The sequence below is a fragment of the Lactuca virosa genome, chromosome 1 (assembly GCF_052849685.1).
Source record: "Lactuca virosa cultivar CGN04683 chromosome 1, Lactuca_virosa_CGN04683_v6, whole genome shotgun sequence".
Lineage (NCBI taxonomy): Eukaryota > Viridiplantae > Streptophyta > Magnoliopsida > Asterales > Asteraceae > Lactuca > Lactuca virosa.
Window position 1 is genome coordinate 19,970,784 of NC_136426.1, and position 12,997 is coordinate 19,983,780.

Below are 12,997 nucleotides of genomic sequence, written 5' to 3' on the forward strand. Positions count from 1 at the left end.
TTTTGTCTTGGAAGTGTAAATTCGAGTTGGGAGGAAGTAATTACAAATAATCTTGTTGTCTGCTGTGGAGATAGATAAAACTGAAGTCGAAGACATCATCTGCTTAGAGAAAACTAGGGCACTCACGTTATTTGACCGATTCGTGAATTAGGTTACTGATATAAGTGAAAGATGAGTCACATATGAGAACACCTCGTTAATTATTGTCCCACACAGGATACTGTGAGTAAAATCCGAAGAAGTCGGTCATAATGACTAAATATGTACAAAAACATTAAGGACTAAATATGTACAAACTGAAAATTATATTACCATATTTAGTGGGTGTTTTGAGATTGCTTTTTAAATTGATTTATTAACTTAATGATTTTCTTGAAAAATCCTTTTGAAATGGCTTTGTGGCAAGGGAGAATGAAGGTCTCAAGAAGTTACAAAAAAATGGCTTTTTCAATAGTCATAAGTCAATAAATCATTTTTAGGTTAGTTTACATATACATAAAAGCTAACTAAACATTTTTTAACTTATTCACTTATTGATTTTTTTCAACTACAAAAGCTAATCCATACATTTTTTTTATAAACCTATTTTTAAAAAGTAATAAGTCATTTTGCTAAAAGTTTAAAAACAATCCCATACACGATTAAGTCATTTTTCTAACTTAAGAGTAACCGATTGACTGAATATATATATATATATATATATATATATATATATATATATATATATATATATATATATATATATAAATCCTTATTTTAATAAATGAATAGTTTTAATCTCGTTTTTTATTTCCAAGTGTCACTTTAATACAATTTTTTATTAATATTATGTCATGTGTCATGTAGTTATATTAGGCAACTAATTTCAAAATTTAAATTTATATTTTCTAATTATATGTTAAATTTGAAGTTATAATAAATTTTAAAATTTGATATATCACTTAATTAATAATTTATTTAAAATGATTTATTTAAAATAATTATAAATTTTTATTATAAAAATTTAATTAATTTTATAACTCAGGGATTCCTATTGGTTATAAACTAATAATTAAATAATCAAATATGGACAAAAATAAATCACTAACTAAATGAAACTTATTAAGAAATTTTCCCAATTTACTTTGCAAAACATATTTAGTTCAAAACCCTCTTCCCCAATTTCACTCCGAATCAACGAACAAGAACCCTAACATTTTACACCAATTCACAACTGAAGCGTGAGATCCGTTTGTTGGAGGAAAGATGTCGAATCCACCGAATTCCTCTGCATCTTCTTCTTCCCAGTTCACATACTCCAACAACAATGGCTCGTATTTTCCGATGCCCTTTCACCTTCAACAACCCCAAACATACCCTGCTGCAGCTCCTCCTCCTCCGCCTTCGGTCGTTCAATTCCCCGCTCCACCTCCCGCCTACGCTACTCCATCCACTTCTGTCCCTGGAGTCTACTTTCCCCAGTTCCAGCAGGTAATTTCTGTCAACCCTAATTAATTATTTCAGTTAAGCGTTGACCATTTAATGTTCGTACTTCCATGCTAGTAATTTGAAGAATTGCAAGATGATTTTGGAACATTTAGCAATTATTAGAGTAGGGACTACTTAGGCTGCCCCATCAACCACAACGTTACTATTCTACACATTATTGTAGGATCAATTTGAAGGATTTAAAAACCTGCCTTTTCAATTTTCCCAAGTATATGCTCTTAAGATTGTAACATATTTATCCACAGAAATTTGAGACATTGAATGGGCCAAGAAAGTCCTAATGATATTGGCCCAAAACTGATTGTTGCATTTCTTCGTAACTAAAGGAATTAGTTTTTTCTCCTAAACTATATAAGAATATAAGATCTTGATAGTTCACACTTGATCAAAACAAGGGTGTCTGCGTCAAAATATATGTCTTCAGAGAACACAGAGTTTTCGGTATAACTGTAAAATGATCCAAACCTTTCTATTGGCCAAGATAATCATTAAGAAATGAATTAATCATCTTGAACCATAAATCTGGCGAGGCTTATCTTTATAAACCTTCTCAATGAGAACATGATTAAGGAATGCTTTCCAGATATCAGCCAATGAAGTCTTCAATGGTTAGTTGCAGCTTGAGCAATCATAAATCATAATACTTATTACAAGTCATTTTGACTCTGAAGCTAAGGGTGTCATATATATCTTTATTAATCTCATTAGAAATATTTTGGATTTCAATTGTCAACAACTAGTGTGTGCAACAATTCCTACAGTGGGCCATAAAGGCTGGCTTACTTGACCACCATTTTGTATGCCTAATAACCCAACATAATATCTTTTTTTGGGGGGAAAATCAACATTGCAAGTAGTTATAACAAATTTTTTTCTTGTAGGCATTAAGAATAATATCCATATCCTTTCGTATATTGTGGAATGACCAATAAAGATGCACAAAGAAACTCTACACAAAATTGTAATAAATGATCCAAGAACCAAGTGATTTCAAAAAGTTTATCTGCAAAAGCCAAAAGTAACAAAATACCAAACCCTGCAAATTGACTTTGTAAGAATCCCTCCTAACATCTATTGATCTGAAAATAAAGTAATAGAGCATGAGCATACGACATTTGATCTGAAAATGTGTGATATTATATCATCTTGGAACTGAAAGAGTTGTTTTCTTTTTAATCTTTTTTTAAATAGGCACAACAGCTATTTCAAAGGGATGCACAAACAATTACACCTGAAGCTCTAGAAAGTGTGAAGGCTGCACTTGCAAGCAGTGAAGTGGAGCATAAAGCAGAGGTCAAAAAGAGAGCCATACCTCGTAAAGCAGCTGGTCAAGCTTGGGAGGATCCAACATTGGCAGAGTGGCCAGAAAGTAAGTTTTATTTATTTATTTATTTTTTATGTTATTTATCCAGACACAAGATTTCTTCAGTTTGTAGTATATAGAGTCATCCATCTGATTGTCTGAGAATTGTAATTTTCTGATAGCAAAATCTCATCTTGTTGTTGATGATTGTAGTGATGTTTTTGCAGATGATTATCGTCTATTTTGTGGAGATCTTGGAAATGAGGTTAATGATGATGTTCTTTCAAAAGCTTTCCAAAGATTTCCTTCATTCAACATGGCAAAGGTCAGTTTCTTATCTTTACATAAATCAATCATTACGTATGTAGTTAGTATCTATGCTTCTTTATTATACCAATTTTCATTTTCTTTTATTACAATAATTTAGGTTGTCCGAGATAAGCGAACTGGAAAGACAAAAGGGTATGGATTTGTGAGTTTTTCCAACCCAACCGATCTTGCTGGTGCTCTTAAAGAAATGAATGGTGAGTAAAATATCATCTTTTTCCCATAAAATAAAATTTCAGTAATCTTTTACTTGTTAAATGAAATAAAAATGTTGACTTAATAATATAAAAATTGTGGACTAAAATCAAAGTTACTAAAGGGTGAAAAAAGTATAAGTAGTATTAAAAATTTACCAAAAAGGTAAAAATTGCGTTTTTTTTTTTTTGTAGGGAAATATGTTGGTAATCGGCCAATCAAACTGCGCAAGAGCAACTGGAAAGAGAGAACAGATGTTGAGGCCTTGGCCAGACAAAAGGTTATATTTTTCTCTATTACTGTCATAAATGGGTAACGAATTATTTCATAAAATGTCCTAATTAGCTGTATCTTGAAAATACAATGGTGTTATTGTAAAATAAAAAACAAATAGTTTGTTACCTATTTATGACATTAACTGTTTACAGTTCCACTTACTTTTTTTTTTAACTGTTGCTTGCTATTGTATTCTGTCTCTTGATTGCAGAAACATACACAGAGAAAAAAACAACTCCCGAAAAAGAGTGTCTTGCACAAGTGATTATGAACATATGCCCCCTTTGCTTTTTAACCTTTTGTATTTTTTGCATTCAGATGATAGACTGGTTTTCTGTTTGCAAGTGTAAGGATAAATCTTTACTAAAAGAATTATAGAATGGTATTTTTTTTTATGCTGATTAAACCATGGTTGTACTTTCACTTTCTTTATTGACATACTCAAACAAAAAGTATCCATGTTTACACCTGTTAAGTTAATTATGCCTTTTTGTTTGATGTTAATCTGATTAAACTATCATGAATGGTTCATTGAAGAGAATCTTAATTAATGAAGAAAAACTTGATTGCTCAATTGAGATGGAGATTCCCTAGAATTTGTTGGTGAATTTAGTGTCACTTGTTATTTTGCATCTCTTCAGCTGAATGTTGTTTGCCATATTGATGAAAACAGTGAAACGCAAAACCTTGTAGTTAACCATGTCTCTTAACTTACCTGATTACATGCATAAAGCAAGATTTACAAAATATATATGATTGATTCTTGTTGGAAACAAAGATAAAAAACAACTTGATAACAAAACCACCTTTCACAAATTTCAAATCATAATAATTCCAAAGTTGAACATAAATATGCATCATGAGATGATAACAATTCAAATCATTTGTATCAACATAATCCATCATAAACATGACATTCAGATGATTTATTTCAACTAGTCCCCACCAACTTGTCTCTTCCATGAATCCTCAACGATTAGTTCATCAACTCCCCAGTCTTCATAGCTGAAACAAAAAAAACATATGATATCACACCATTTTTTAAAATAAAAAGGGTTTGTGTGAGAATGGAAGATAAGAATCTTACCTTCCATCCGGAAGGTATCGCCGAATGGTGAAGGGTATCTTCCTCTGTCTAAGCTCCTTCATTGCAATCTATAATAAATTAAACAAAGACACTGATTCAGAATCCATAAGTGAGGTCTTAGCTTAGGTATAATCCATAAAACAACAACCTGATAAATGATAATGGGTATTTGAGTATTTCTAACAAGAATGAGTAGGAAGTGAATTCCATTGGTAAAAGGATGTTGTTTGCATTTTACAACCAATATCCTTCATTCGAAAATAGTTTAACATTGGGGATATCCTTCATTCGAAATTCAAACATTCTATATGAAAGAAAAAGCCAAGTAATTTATCCCCAAACTTGACAAATAGTTTAACAAAAATATTCAACCAATGATCAAATAACGATATCTTCTAATGATTGTCATAAGAAAACAGACAAAGTTGGAATTTTTTTTTTTCAGAAAAAGAATAACAATGGTGGCGTAAGAATCATTACCTCAAGGGGGTCAGTTTCACCCTCAAGCTCAACCATCACTGGAGCATTCATGCTGTGAATATACATAACAAACAAGAAAACACCATATGTCAAAAATCATTTCAAGCATTAACAATGTACGAGAACAAAACACAAGTTTAAGAATCATATATTAGCTTTAATTGAATTGATTATCAAGTGCAGAAGAAAAAAACAGCGAAATCAAACCTAATTTGAAGTGCACGGGTACCCAAGATTCTAGCCCTTTCATATTTCGTCATATACTTTATCGTCTTCCGAGGTTTTTCTACAGCTTCCTGTTCTTCCTTATCTTCGTTGTCACCTAAAAGTGGATCAGGAACGTCTTCTTCCACTTTATCTCCATCAATCTCTTCCTCAGCCCCTTCCTGAAAAAGGAACAAATTTGAGCACACAATCATTTATAATTAAGAGGTAATGCGATTTCATATAGAACTATTCATCAAAATTCAGAAACATTTTTCTTACATCGAGTTCGGGTTCGGCTGGCTCATCGTCGTAACTGCAAAACCAAGAGAAAATTGAAATGTTTTTTCGAGAAATCAAATACGAGAGAAAGATTATTAGTAAACAGGAGATGATTATAGAGAAGCTGTTTACCCTCCAGCGTCCATATCATAGTCATCGTCGGCCATTTTATCAGAGAAAAGCTCCTTTTCTCTTCAGACTAGTTTGATCGAAAGACGGTAACAAGATGAAGACTTCTGTGAGTAAGTAGGGTTATAAACGAGTCTAAGAGACAATAGGGTATGACTTAGTTAAAAATAATAAGTATTTTGTTCTTTTTATAGACTAAATTGCAAATTTGGTCCCTATGGTTTGTTAAAAACTATAGATAAGGTCTTGAACTTGTATTTTTCTCCGAACCATAATTTTCTTTTTTATTGTTTTGTTCCCCAAAACTTTATTTTTTGTGAATTTGGTCAACAAACAACCTAAAATGACAAATATATATGTTAGTTTCAATTTCTTTTAATTTACTTCTTTATTTTGTTATTATTAAAAAAAAAAAAACCTCAAAACCACCCATCTCTCTCTCTCTCTCCATTTTAGTTTCTGACAAGGTACCATATCGATCGATGTGCACAGATCGTTGTTCTTTTCTCCAAAAAAAACCTTTTATCGGTCTCGCTTGGAAGCTTTACTACCCAAGACGTATGACGGTTTCAGCCTTCTCTCTTATCAAATTCCTAGGTACATATTTTTGAGGTATCTTTTGCATCCATAGGAAGATGATTTTATCAGTGTTGAAGGATAAATTATCGAAGGTATGAGTTTCCAATAGCTGCCGAAGATACTTATTATGATTCATTAGTGTTGCAAGATAATTTTTTTTTGGTTTTTGGTAATCAATTTACGTTTTGAGTTAAAGATCGCAAACAGTTTTTTATTTTTTATTATTATTTTTTAAAAAAAATTAGTTTTAGAGCTAAATTGAGCCTCGCGTCCCTCTTTCTTTCTTACTGTTCATAAATGAGTTTTTTCTATGTTACCCCAGTTTTTAAGTTATAAACAATGTTTCTAGTCGGCAGTAGGGTGTAGGACTGTTCACTATTTGGATAAAACCGAATTGTCCAATTGGACAATTTGGATTGGACAATTTGGTTCGGATATTCGGATTGGTTTTCAACAAAACCGAATTATTATTTTGGATTTCGGATTGGTTTTGGTTTATAAAATAAGAACCGAATAGTCCAAAAAAACCGAATAAGCATTTATTATTTATTTATTTTAAAACATATATATCTATAGTTATTTATTAATTTTGTAATTTATTTTTTCAAATAGGTGCAAACGTTTCACCCGATAAAAAAACATTAATATGCATTTTCTCTCAAAAGTTTTCTATTTATAAAATATTTAACTATAATATATCTTCGTAATAATTCTTTATAAATTTCAAATCACATGTAAATAATTTGTTTTTGCTTCTTGTGTAAAGTTGATAATATTATAATTATTTGTCGTTTTAAAATGTTTCGGTTTTTGAAAATCGAATTATAAAAACCGATCTAACTGAATTGTAATTGGATTGGATCGGATCGGATTTCAATTTAGTTTGGACTATTCGGATCCATCTTTTGAAAACCGAAATCAATTTGGATTCACTTGATTGGATCGGATCAAACCAATCCATCCAAACAAACACCCCTAGTAGGGTGTGGTTTTGATTATTGCCCGACCCTATTTTTTTTAATCCTTCAACATTCTTCATTTCTTACCATTTGCACCACCAGGTTAGCCTTTTTACAAATTTGGCCAAGATTTTCTCCCTTTTACCTTTTGTCACATCCAAATTTTCTTTTAACAAGGACGAGATTTTAATTTCTATTATGATTTTAGTATATTTTTTTCAAAAAAATTCCAAAACTTTTTTATAACTTTAGTTTTCTATTTTTTAAATATAGTTTCGTAGAAAACATCTTCATTTATATGGCTTCTTTCTAAAACCTTTTGTTTTTAACAAATAATGTTTTTTAACAAATTCATTTTCCATTTTTATTTTACATATTTGTTTGATGAATCCAAATTTGTAAAAAAAAAAGAAAAAGTTGTTGATACATTGGATTCAAAGCTTTATGTTGAACGTGAGGTGGGAAGTTCCCGTCTCTCACGGTAATTTCTTTTATTTTTTTAGACTAAATTGCAAAAATAGTCCATATCTCTAGCTCAAAATTATCATTTTGATCCAAAAAGTTTTAGACTAACATTGCTGTCCAAAATAGGAAGGGAAAATGACTTACAAGGGTAACCAAGTATCAAAATTGTTCAAAAAACATCATTCAAGTTTGGTAAATACAAAAAATACCAATCAACTATTGTCTTTGAGGGTGTTTGGCTTAGCTTTTGAGGGGCAAAAGTCCTTTTTGTAAAATGACTTTTTCTAAAAGGACTTTTTACAAAAAATGTTTTTTAAAAAGTGTTTGGTTTAACTTTTACATTTAAATGACTAAAAAGGATATGTTTACATATTTACATTGATTATGGTAGCTGGGGGTATAAAGGTAATTTAATGTTTTAAGTGGTTGAAAAGTTGGAAAAGTCACGTTTACTTGGCTTTTCAAAAAGACAAGATTTCCTCTATTGAAAAAGTTGATTACAAAAATCCTTTTCATTTTACCAAAAATCTTTTTGACTTTTAGAAAAGAGAAAAGTGAAAAGTCACTTTAAAACCTATGCCAAACACCCTCTTTATATACATGATACCACCCAAGTACACAATTTGTTCAACTTACATCTTATGGTAACTGATACTAGAGGTTAGCAAATGACATGACATATTTATTGCTTAGTTGGAAGTAGACCTCATCTGAAAGAAGCCTTCAAAAGAAGACTCTTTTGCTGTCATCAAGAAAAAAACATATCCAATTATCCATCCATGAGGCAGTTGGGTGTGGGCAACGCCCAAGGGGGCGTTATTGCATGTTATAACGGCGCAAACACCGCTCCATCTCTCCGTTATTGCGCGTTATTAACTTGCACGTTACTTTTCGTTACCACCACCACATCCTCTAACGCCGTTTTCTTCTTTTTTCTTCAAAACACGTGAGTGGGCGTTGCCCACTCCGACCAGTCTGAGAGTTTCCAAAATATGAGCCTCATGAACCCAACGTTATGAAACATTACGTACGCTAGTATGCTACACCACCCCATAGAGGTCTGGACCAATTTTTTTTTTTTTTTGGGTAATGTTATCCCTACCCTTCAATTTTTAAACCTACTCCTCTCGTTATTATTTTTCTGGTGAAAAATTTTCAAATCATTTATTAACTGTAGCTTTTTTATATGTTTGACCAATGAATATAAATTGTTACAACTTCCAAGACATTGAAAATATATCATCCATGTAATCAGATTCTGTCAGGTACATCATATATTGAAAAATGTGTGTCACTTAATTCGGGCATAAACCATGAAAACAAAAATCAGTTAACAATATACAAAATAGGTTTTTAAACAATAAACTAACGCCGACGACCTTCACCCGCCACTAACCAACGTCGGCAACGCTACCGCCGTTAAGATCGAGAAATAAACAGAATAAAAGCATGTACTCCAACTCGGGATCATGATGGGACCTACATACTTTTATCAAACATGTACTCCAACTCGGGAAAATGGAACGATGTTGCAAGGGTTCGGAATTTGATGAGGTCTCGAGGAGTGAAGAAAGAGCCTGCGTGTAGTTGGATTGAAGTTGACAATATGATCCATGTATTTTTGGTGGATGACACTAAGCACCCATAGGTTCAGAAGGTGTATGAATACCTTGAGGAATTGGTTACTAAAATGAGGAAATTAGGGTATGTTCCGGATACGAAGTTTGTGTTGCATGATATGAAGAACGAGCAAAAGGAATACGCTTTGTCTACTCATAGTGAAAAGCTTGCAGTTGCTTTTGGGATTTTGAAGCTTCCTTCGGGAGCCATGATTAGGGTTTTCAAGAACTTGAGGATTTGTGGGGATTGTCATAATGCGTTTGAGTTCATGTCGCAAGTTATGGAAAGAGAAATTGTTGTGAGAGATGGGAAGAGGTTTCATCATTTCAGGAATGGGAAATGTTCTTGTGGCAATTACTGGTGAGAAGAAAACAATGACACACTTGTGAGATGTAAATCAGGTACACGGATAGGTCCACTAGAAGCCACTAAAAGTATATTATTACAAAACAAGGAAGTTGAAGGTCAGATAATAAACATGACATCCAAGACATGTTTTTTCACATTATTTCCTACTTATGTATAAAGTTGTGGTATTGCTTGTTTCACATTCTTAAAACATTATACTTGTCATTGTTGACAAACCACGATTATACTTGCGAAATTGGAATTTAGAAAAATCAGAAGTTGACAGAATGCAACTTTTTTTTGGAGTAAATTACACGGATAGTCCCTATGGTTTGGGGTAATTTGCAAGCTTGGTCCCTAACTTTTTTTTTTCTAACTCGGAAAGTCCTCATGGTATGTTTTTACTGCGTCTATGGTCCCTGCCAGACTTAAAATGACTATTTTGCCCTTAATGATTGTTTTTATTTTGTTAACTCTTTTTTTATTTCAGTTATTATTAAATAAACTAAATTTATTAAATATTATTATTAAAGGGACCCACCTCACCTTAATCCTCTTCCAGTTCCCGACACCACCTCCGATCATCATCTTCGACTCCGACACCACCTCCTGTCATCATATCTGGCTCCGATCATCCTCTCTCCATTATAGATCCAATGCCAGGAAATCACCATAAACTCAACACAAACTACATGACCTTCAACAATAAATAAGAAAATACATCTACAACAAAAGCTTTAACTCTAATCCAAAACCAAAATAAAACTTGAGAATCAAATCTAAAAACCAAAATGGAACATATGATTCAAATCCAAATCCAACATCGAAGTTGCAGTTCAAACAAAAATCAGAAACCAAAACTCGTGCAAAAAACACAGATACACTCACATAATCAAAAATCCCAAATACAGTCCTACATTGCAAATCGATTAATAAAAACAAACCCAAATTCAGGTGAATCGACACCATAGACCAGATTTGAACATTGAGACTCAATTACGTATCGTACAACCTCACGGATTACTAAATCGTACCCCCTCTCTCGTCAGTAGCACCAAACTCCTTTATTCACGGAAATCATAAGCGAAATCTCTCAAGAACCAAGCTAAACGTAATGAAATAAACATATAAATCTCACTCCCAAACAACAAATAGAAAGATGAGGGGTGATGCAGGAGGTATGATATGAGCCAATTTGAGATGACTAATCTCCCATAAATTAAGAAAAAGGATTAAAAACACAGGAGAGTGGAACATATTTCTGCTTAATTCTTGAACTCAAACATACGATTACATTCAAATAAATATGCTTCTAATCTCTAAACTTCACGCAACAAATAAACAGGAGAAAAGAATGGGAACGTGTGACATCCCCATTTTCACGACCAGAAAAGACCGATTTTTGTTTATGCTTTATAAAAATCAGAGTACTTCTGTTAAATATCCGCGTAAAATTCATAACTTCTACATACAGACTCCGTTTTCGTCTGTCTTTTTACCGTTGAGTTCCTATTAATGAGATCTTCAACTCTCATTTAGGTCGCGTAGGCCAAAAACCGCTCGAACTAAAATTCGAGTTTCGGGCTGTGCACTTATATGCCAAATCTTAGAAAATTCATAACTTCCTCATACGAAGTCAGATTTGGGCGTTCTTTTTTTGTATGTTCTTGGTTTAACGTATACTACAAATTTTGTTTAGATCAATAAGGATAAAAAGTATTCTACCGTAAATTCACTATTTACGTCTCCCGGTGCCGTGCCGGTTTTGCCGTAAAACTTCGACGAGCCATAACTTCTTCGTTATAACTCGGATTTCGACTTTCTTTATATGTACGGAACCCTTGTAACATATACTAAAACTTGGTTAAGATTAATCCTTATAAATAATCTTCCATCAAAAACTCATTTTTGATGCTCATCGTCTCTAAATTGACTAGCCCAGATCTGCAGGCGTTACAATTATCTCCCCCTTAGGTTGATTACGTCCCAGAATCATCAACGAAACAGGGTTGTATAATGACTCCGTACGTTATCTCTTTATCCTAGGTAATAATCATAACTTCTATGTTCCTTCGAATGAGTATCTAATTCTTGGACTTCTCGACTGCAGGCGGTGCTCGATCTTGCACTTGCTCCTTATCTCACGTTAGACTCCAAATTATGACCTTCAAGTCACAATCTCGATCCTCATTGGATACGAACTTATGATAAGTTTTTTTTTCTACAATGGAACGATGTGTCATATTCTAATGACCTATCATCGTATGTTGCAACGCTTAGACTCAGGTCTCTTAGAGTCTTCCAGAACAGACTATACTTTCGTTCATGTTCTAATCTCATCTTAAAAGGTAGCATTTCTAGCTACAAACAACTTTTCGCGATACCTCTACTGATCGCTTTTTATTTCAATCTTTCGTCTTAAGTCAGATGCTACATCGAACTTGATTCTCTGAACCACATAACATACTCAGCGTAGTCAGACTCAATTTGATATGACCATTAGGGTCGGAATAACAATCATCTTCTTAGTCATTACCGAAACGATGGTAACGACATACTTGAATAAAACGAAATCAGTTACTAGCTCCTTGGTAACTTTGTGACTTTCCCTGATCCAAGCGTGAGTGTTGTGCTTCCGGTAGTATAGGCCTCTACTACTATTCACACATACTCATACTCGTCCCAAGTATTGTCTCGCAGTCCCCAAGTTTTTATTTCTTAAAATCACAAAACAATTTAACACATACGAATGTGTCCAAATAATCATAAATATTTCCCTAGACTCTACTAGGACTTCTTCCATGCATATCTTCAACAACACTTCTGGTTCAACTCGGTTGGTGATGGAAACATCAGACGATAGGACAACTTTAGGAATTACACCAATCGTTCTATCATCCCGTCAATCAAATGTATACATTCGTACGTACCATACTCCTCTATACATAACGTTATTTTATCAAATGTATTCTAAAAGCAAGATACCACTCTTACGATATCTTCCGATAGGTATCATTCACTATCGTAAGCCTTCTCATTTCCTTCATTTATTTAATTCGCTACGAGTCTTCACCATGATGTTCTGTACACCAAAGCAATCGTTTGGTGTATTGAGACGATAATAGAGATAGATGAAGGTTTAGACGCGTATTCCTCCTTATTACCTCGAAAAATTACATGCCAGTTCTAATATCGTAATTAAACGCTTAGAAATCTGAACACATAAAGTTTCCAGATCCGGTCGGCAACAGACCA

The 12,997-nt window shown here is 33.0% G+C and overlaps 2 protein-coding genes across 2 annotated transcripts; one reads left to right on the plus strand and one right to left on the minus strand.

Moving 5' to 3' along the window:
- Nucleotides 1–1,121: 1,121 nt before the first annotated feature.
- On the plus strand, nt 1,122–3,982 carry LOC145111322 (uncharacterized). Its single transcript, XM_079049567.1, has 6 exons — nt 1,122–1,470; nt 2,680–2,857; nt 3,019–3,116; nt 3,219–3,315; nt 3,508–3,593; nt 3,801–3,982. Exons 1-6 carry the CDS (start codon nt 1,246–1,248, stop codon nt 3,852–3,854), a joined length of 738 nt encoding a protein of 245 aa, XP_078905693.1. The 5' UTR covers nt 1,122–1,245; the 3' UTR covers nt 3,855–3,982.
- A 401-nt stretch (nt 3,983–4,383) lies between these two features.
- On the minus strand, nt 4,384–5,922 carry LOC145118951 (DNA-directed RNA polymerases II and V subunit 6B-like). The gene is made up of 6 exons (XM_079057334.1): nt 5,775–5,922; nt 5,643–5,676; nt 5,364–5,542; nt 5,157–5,208; nt 4,677–4,744; nt 4,384–4,594 (listed from the first exon to the last, which is right to left on the minus strand). The coding sequence occupies exons 1-6, from the start codon at nt 5,807–5,809 to the stop codon at nt 4,525–4,527; spliced, it is 438 nt and encodes a 145-aa protein (XP_078913460.1). The 5' UTR covers nt 5,810–5,922; the 3' UTR covers nt 4,384–4,524.
- Between the last annotated feature and the right edge of the window lie 7,075 nt (nt 5,923–12,997).

Coding starts and splice junctions, on each gene's coding strand:
- LOC145111322 (XM_079049567.1), top strand. CDS start 1,246: ATGTCGAATCCACCGAATTCCTCTGCATCTTCTTCTTCCCAGTTCACA. Junction 3,117..3,218: donor CTTCATTCAACATGGCAAAG/GTCAGTTTCTTA, acceptor ACAATAATTTAG/GTTGTCCGAGATAAGCGAAC. Junction 3,316..3,507: donor TGCTCTTAAAGAAATGAATG/GTGAGTAAAATA, acceptor TTTTTTTTGTAG/GGAAATATGTTGGTAATCGG.
- LOC145118951 (XM_079057334.1), bottom strand. CDS start 5,809: ATGGCCGACGATGACTATGATATGGACGCTGGAGG. Junction 5,677..5,774: donor TATGATATGGACGCTGGAGG/GTAAACAGCTTC, acceptor TTGGTTTTGCAG/TTACGACGATGAGCCAGCCG. Junction 5,543..5,642: donor CAGCCGAACCCGAACTCGAT/GTAAGAAAAATG, acceptor TTCCTTTTTCAG/GAAGGGGCTGAGGAAGAGAT.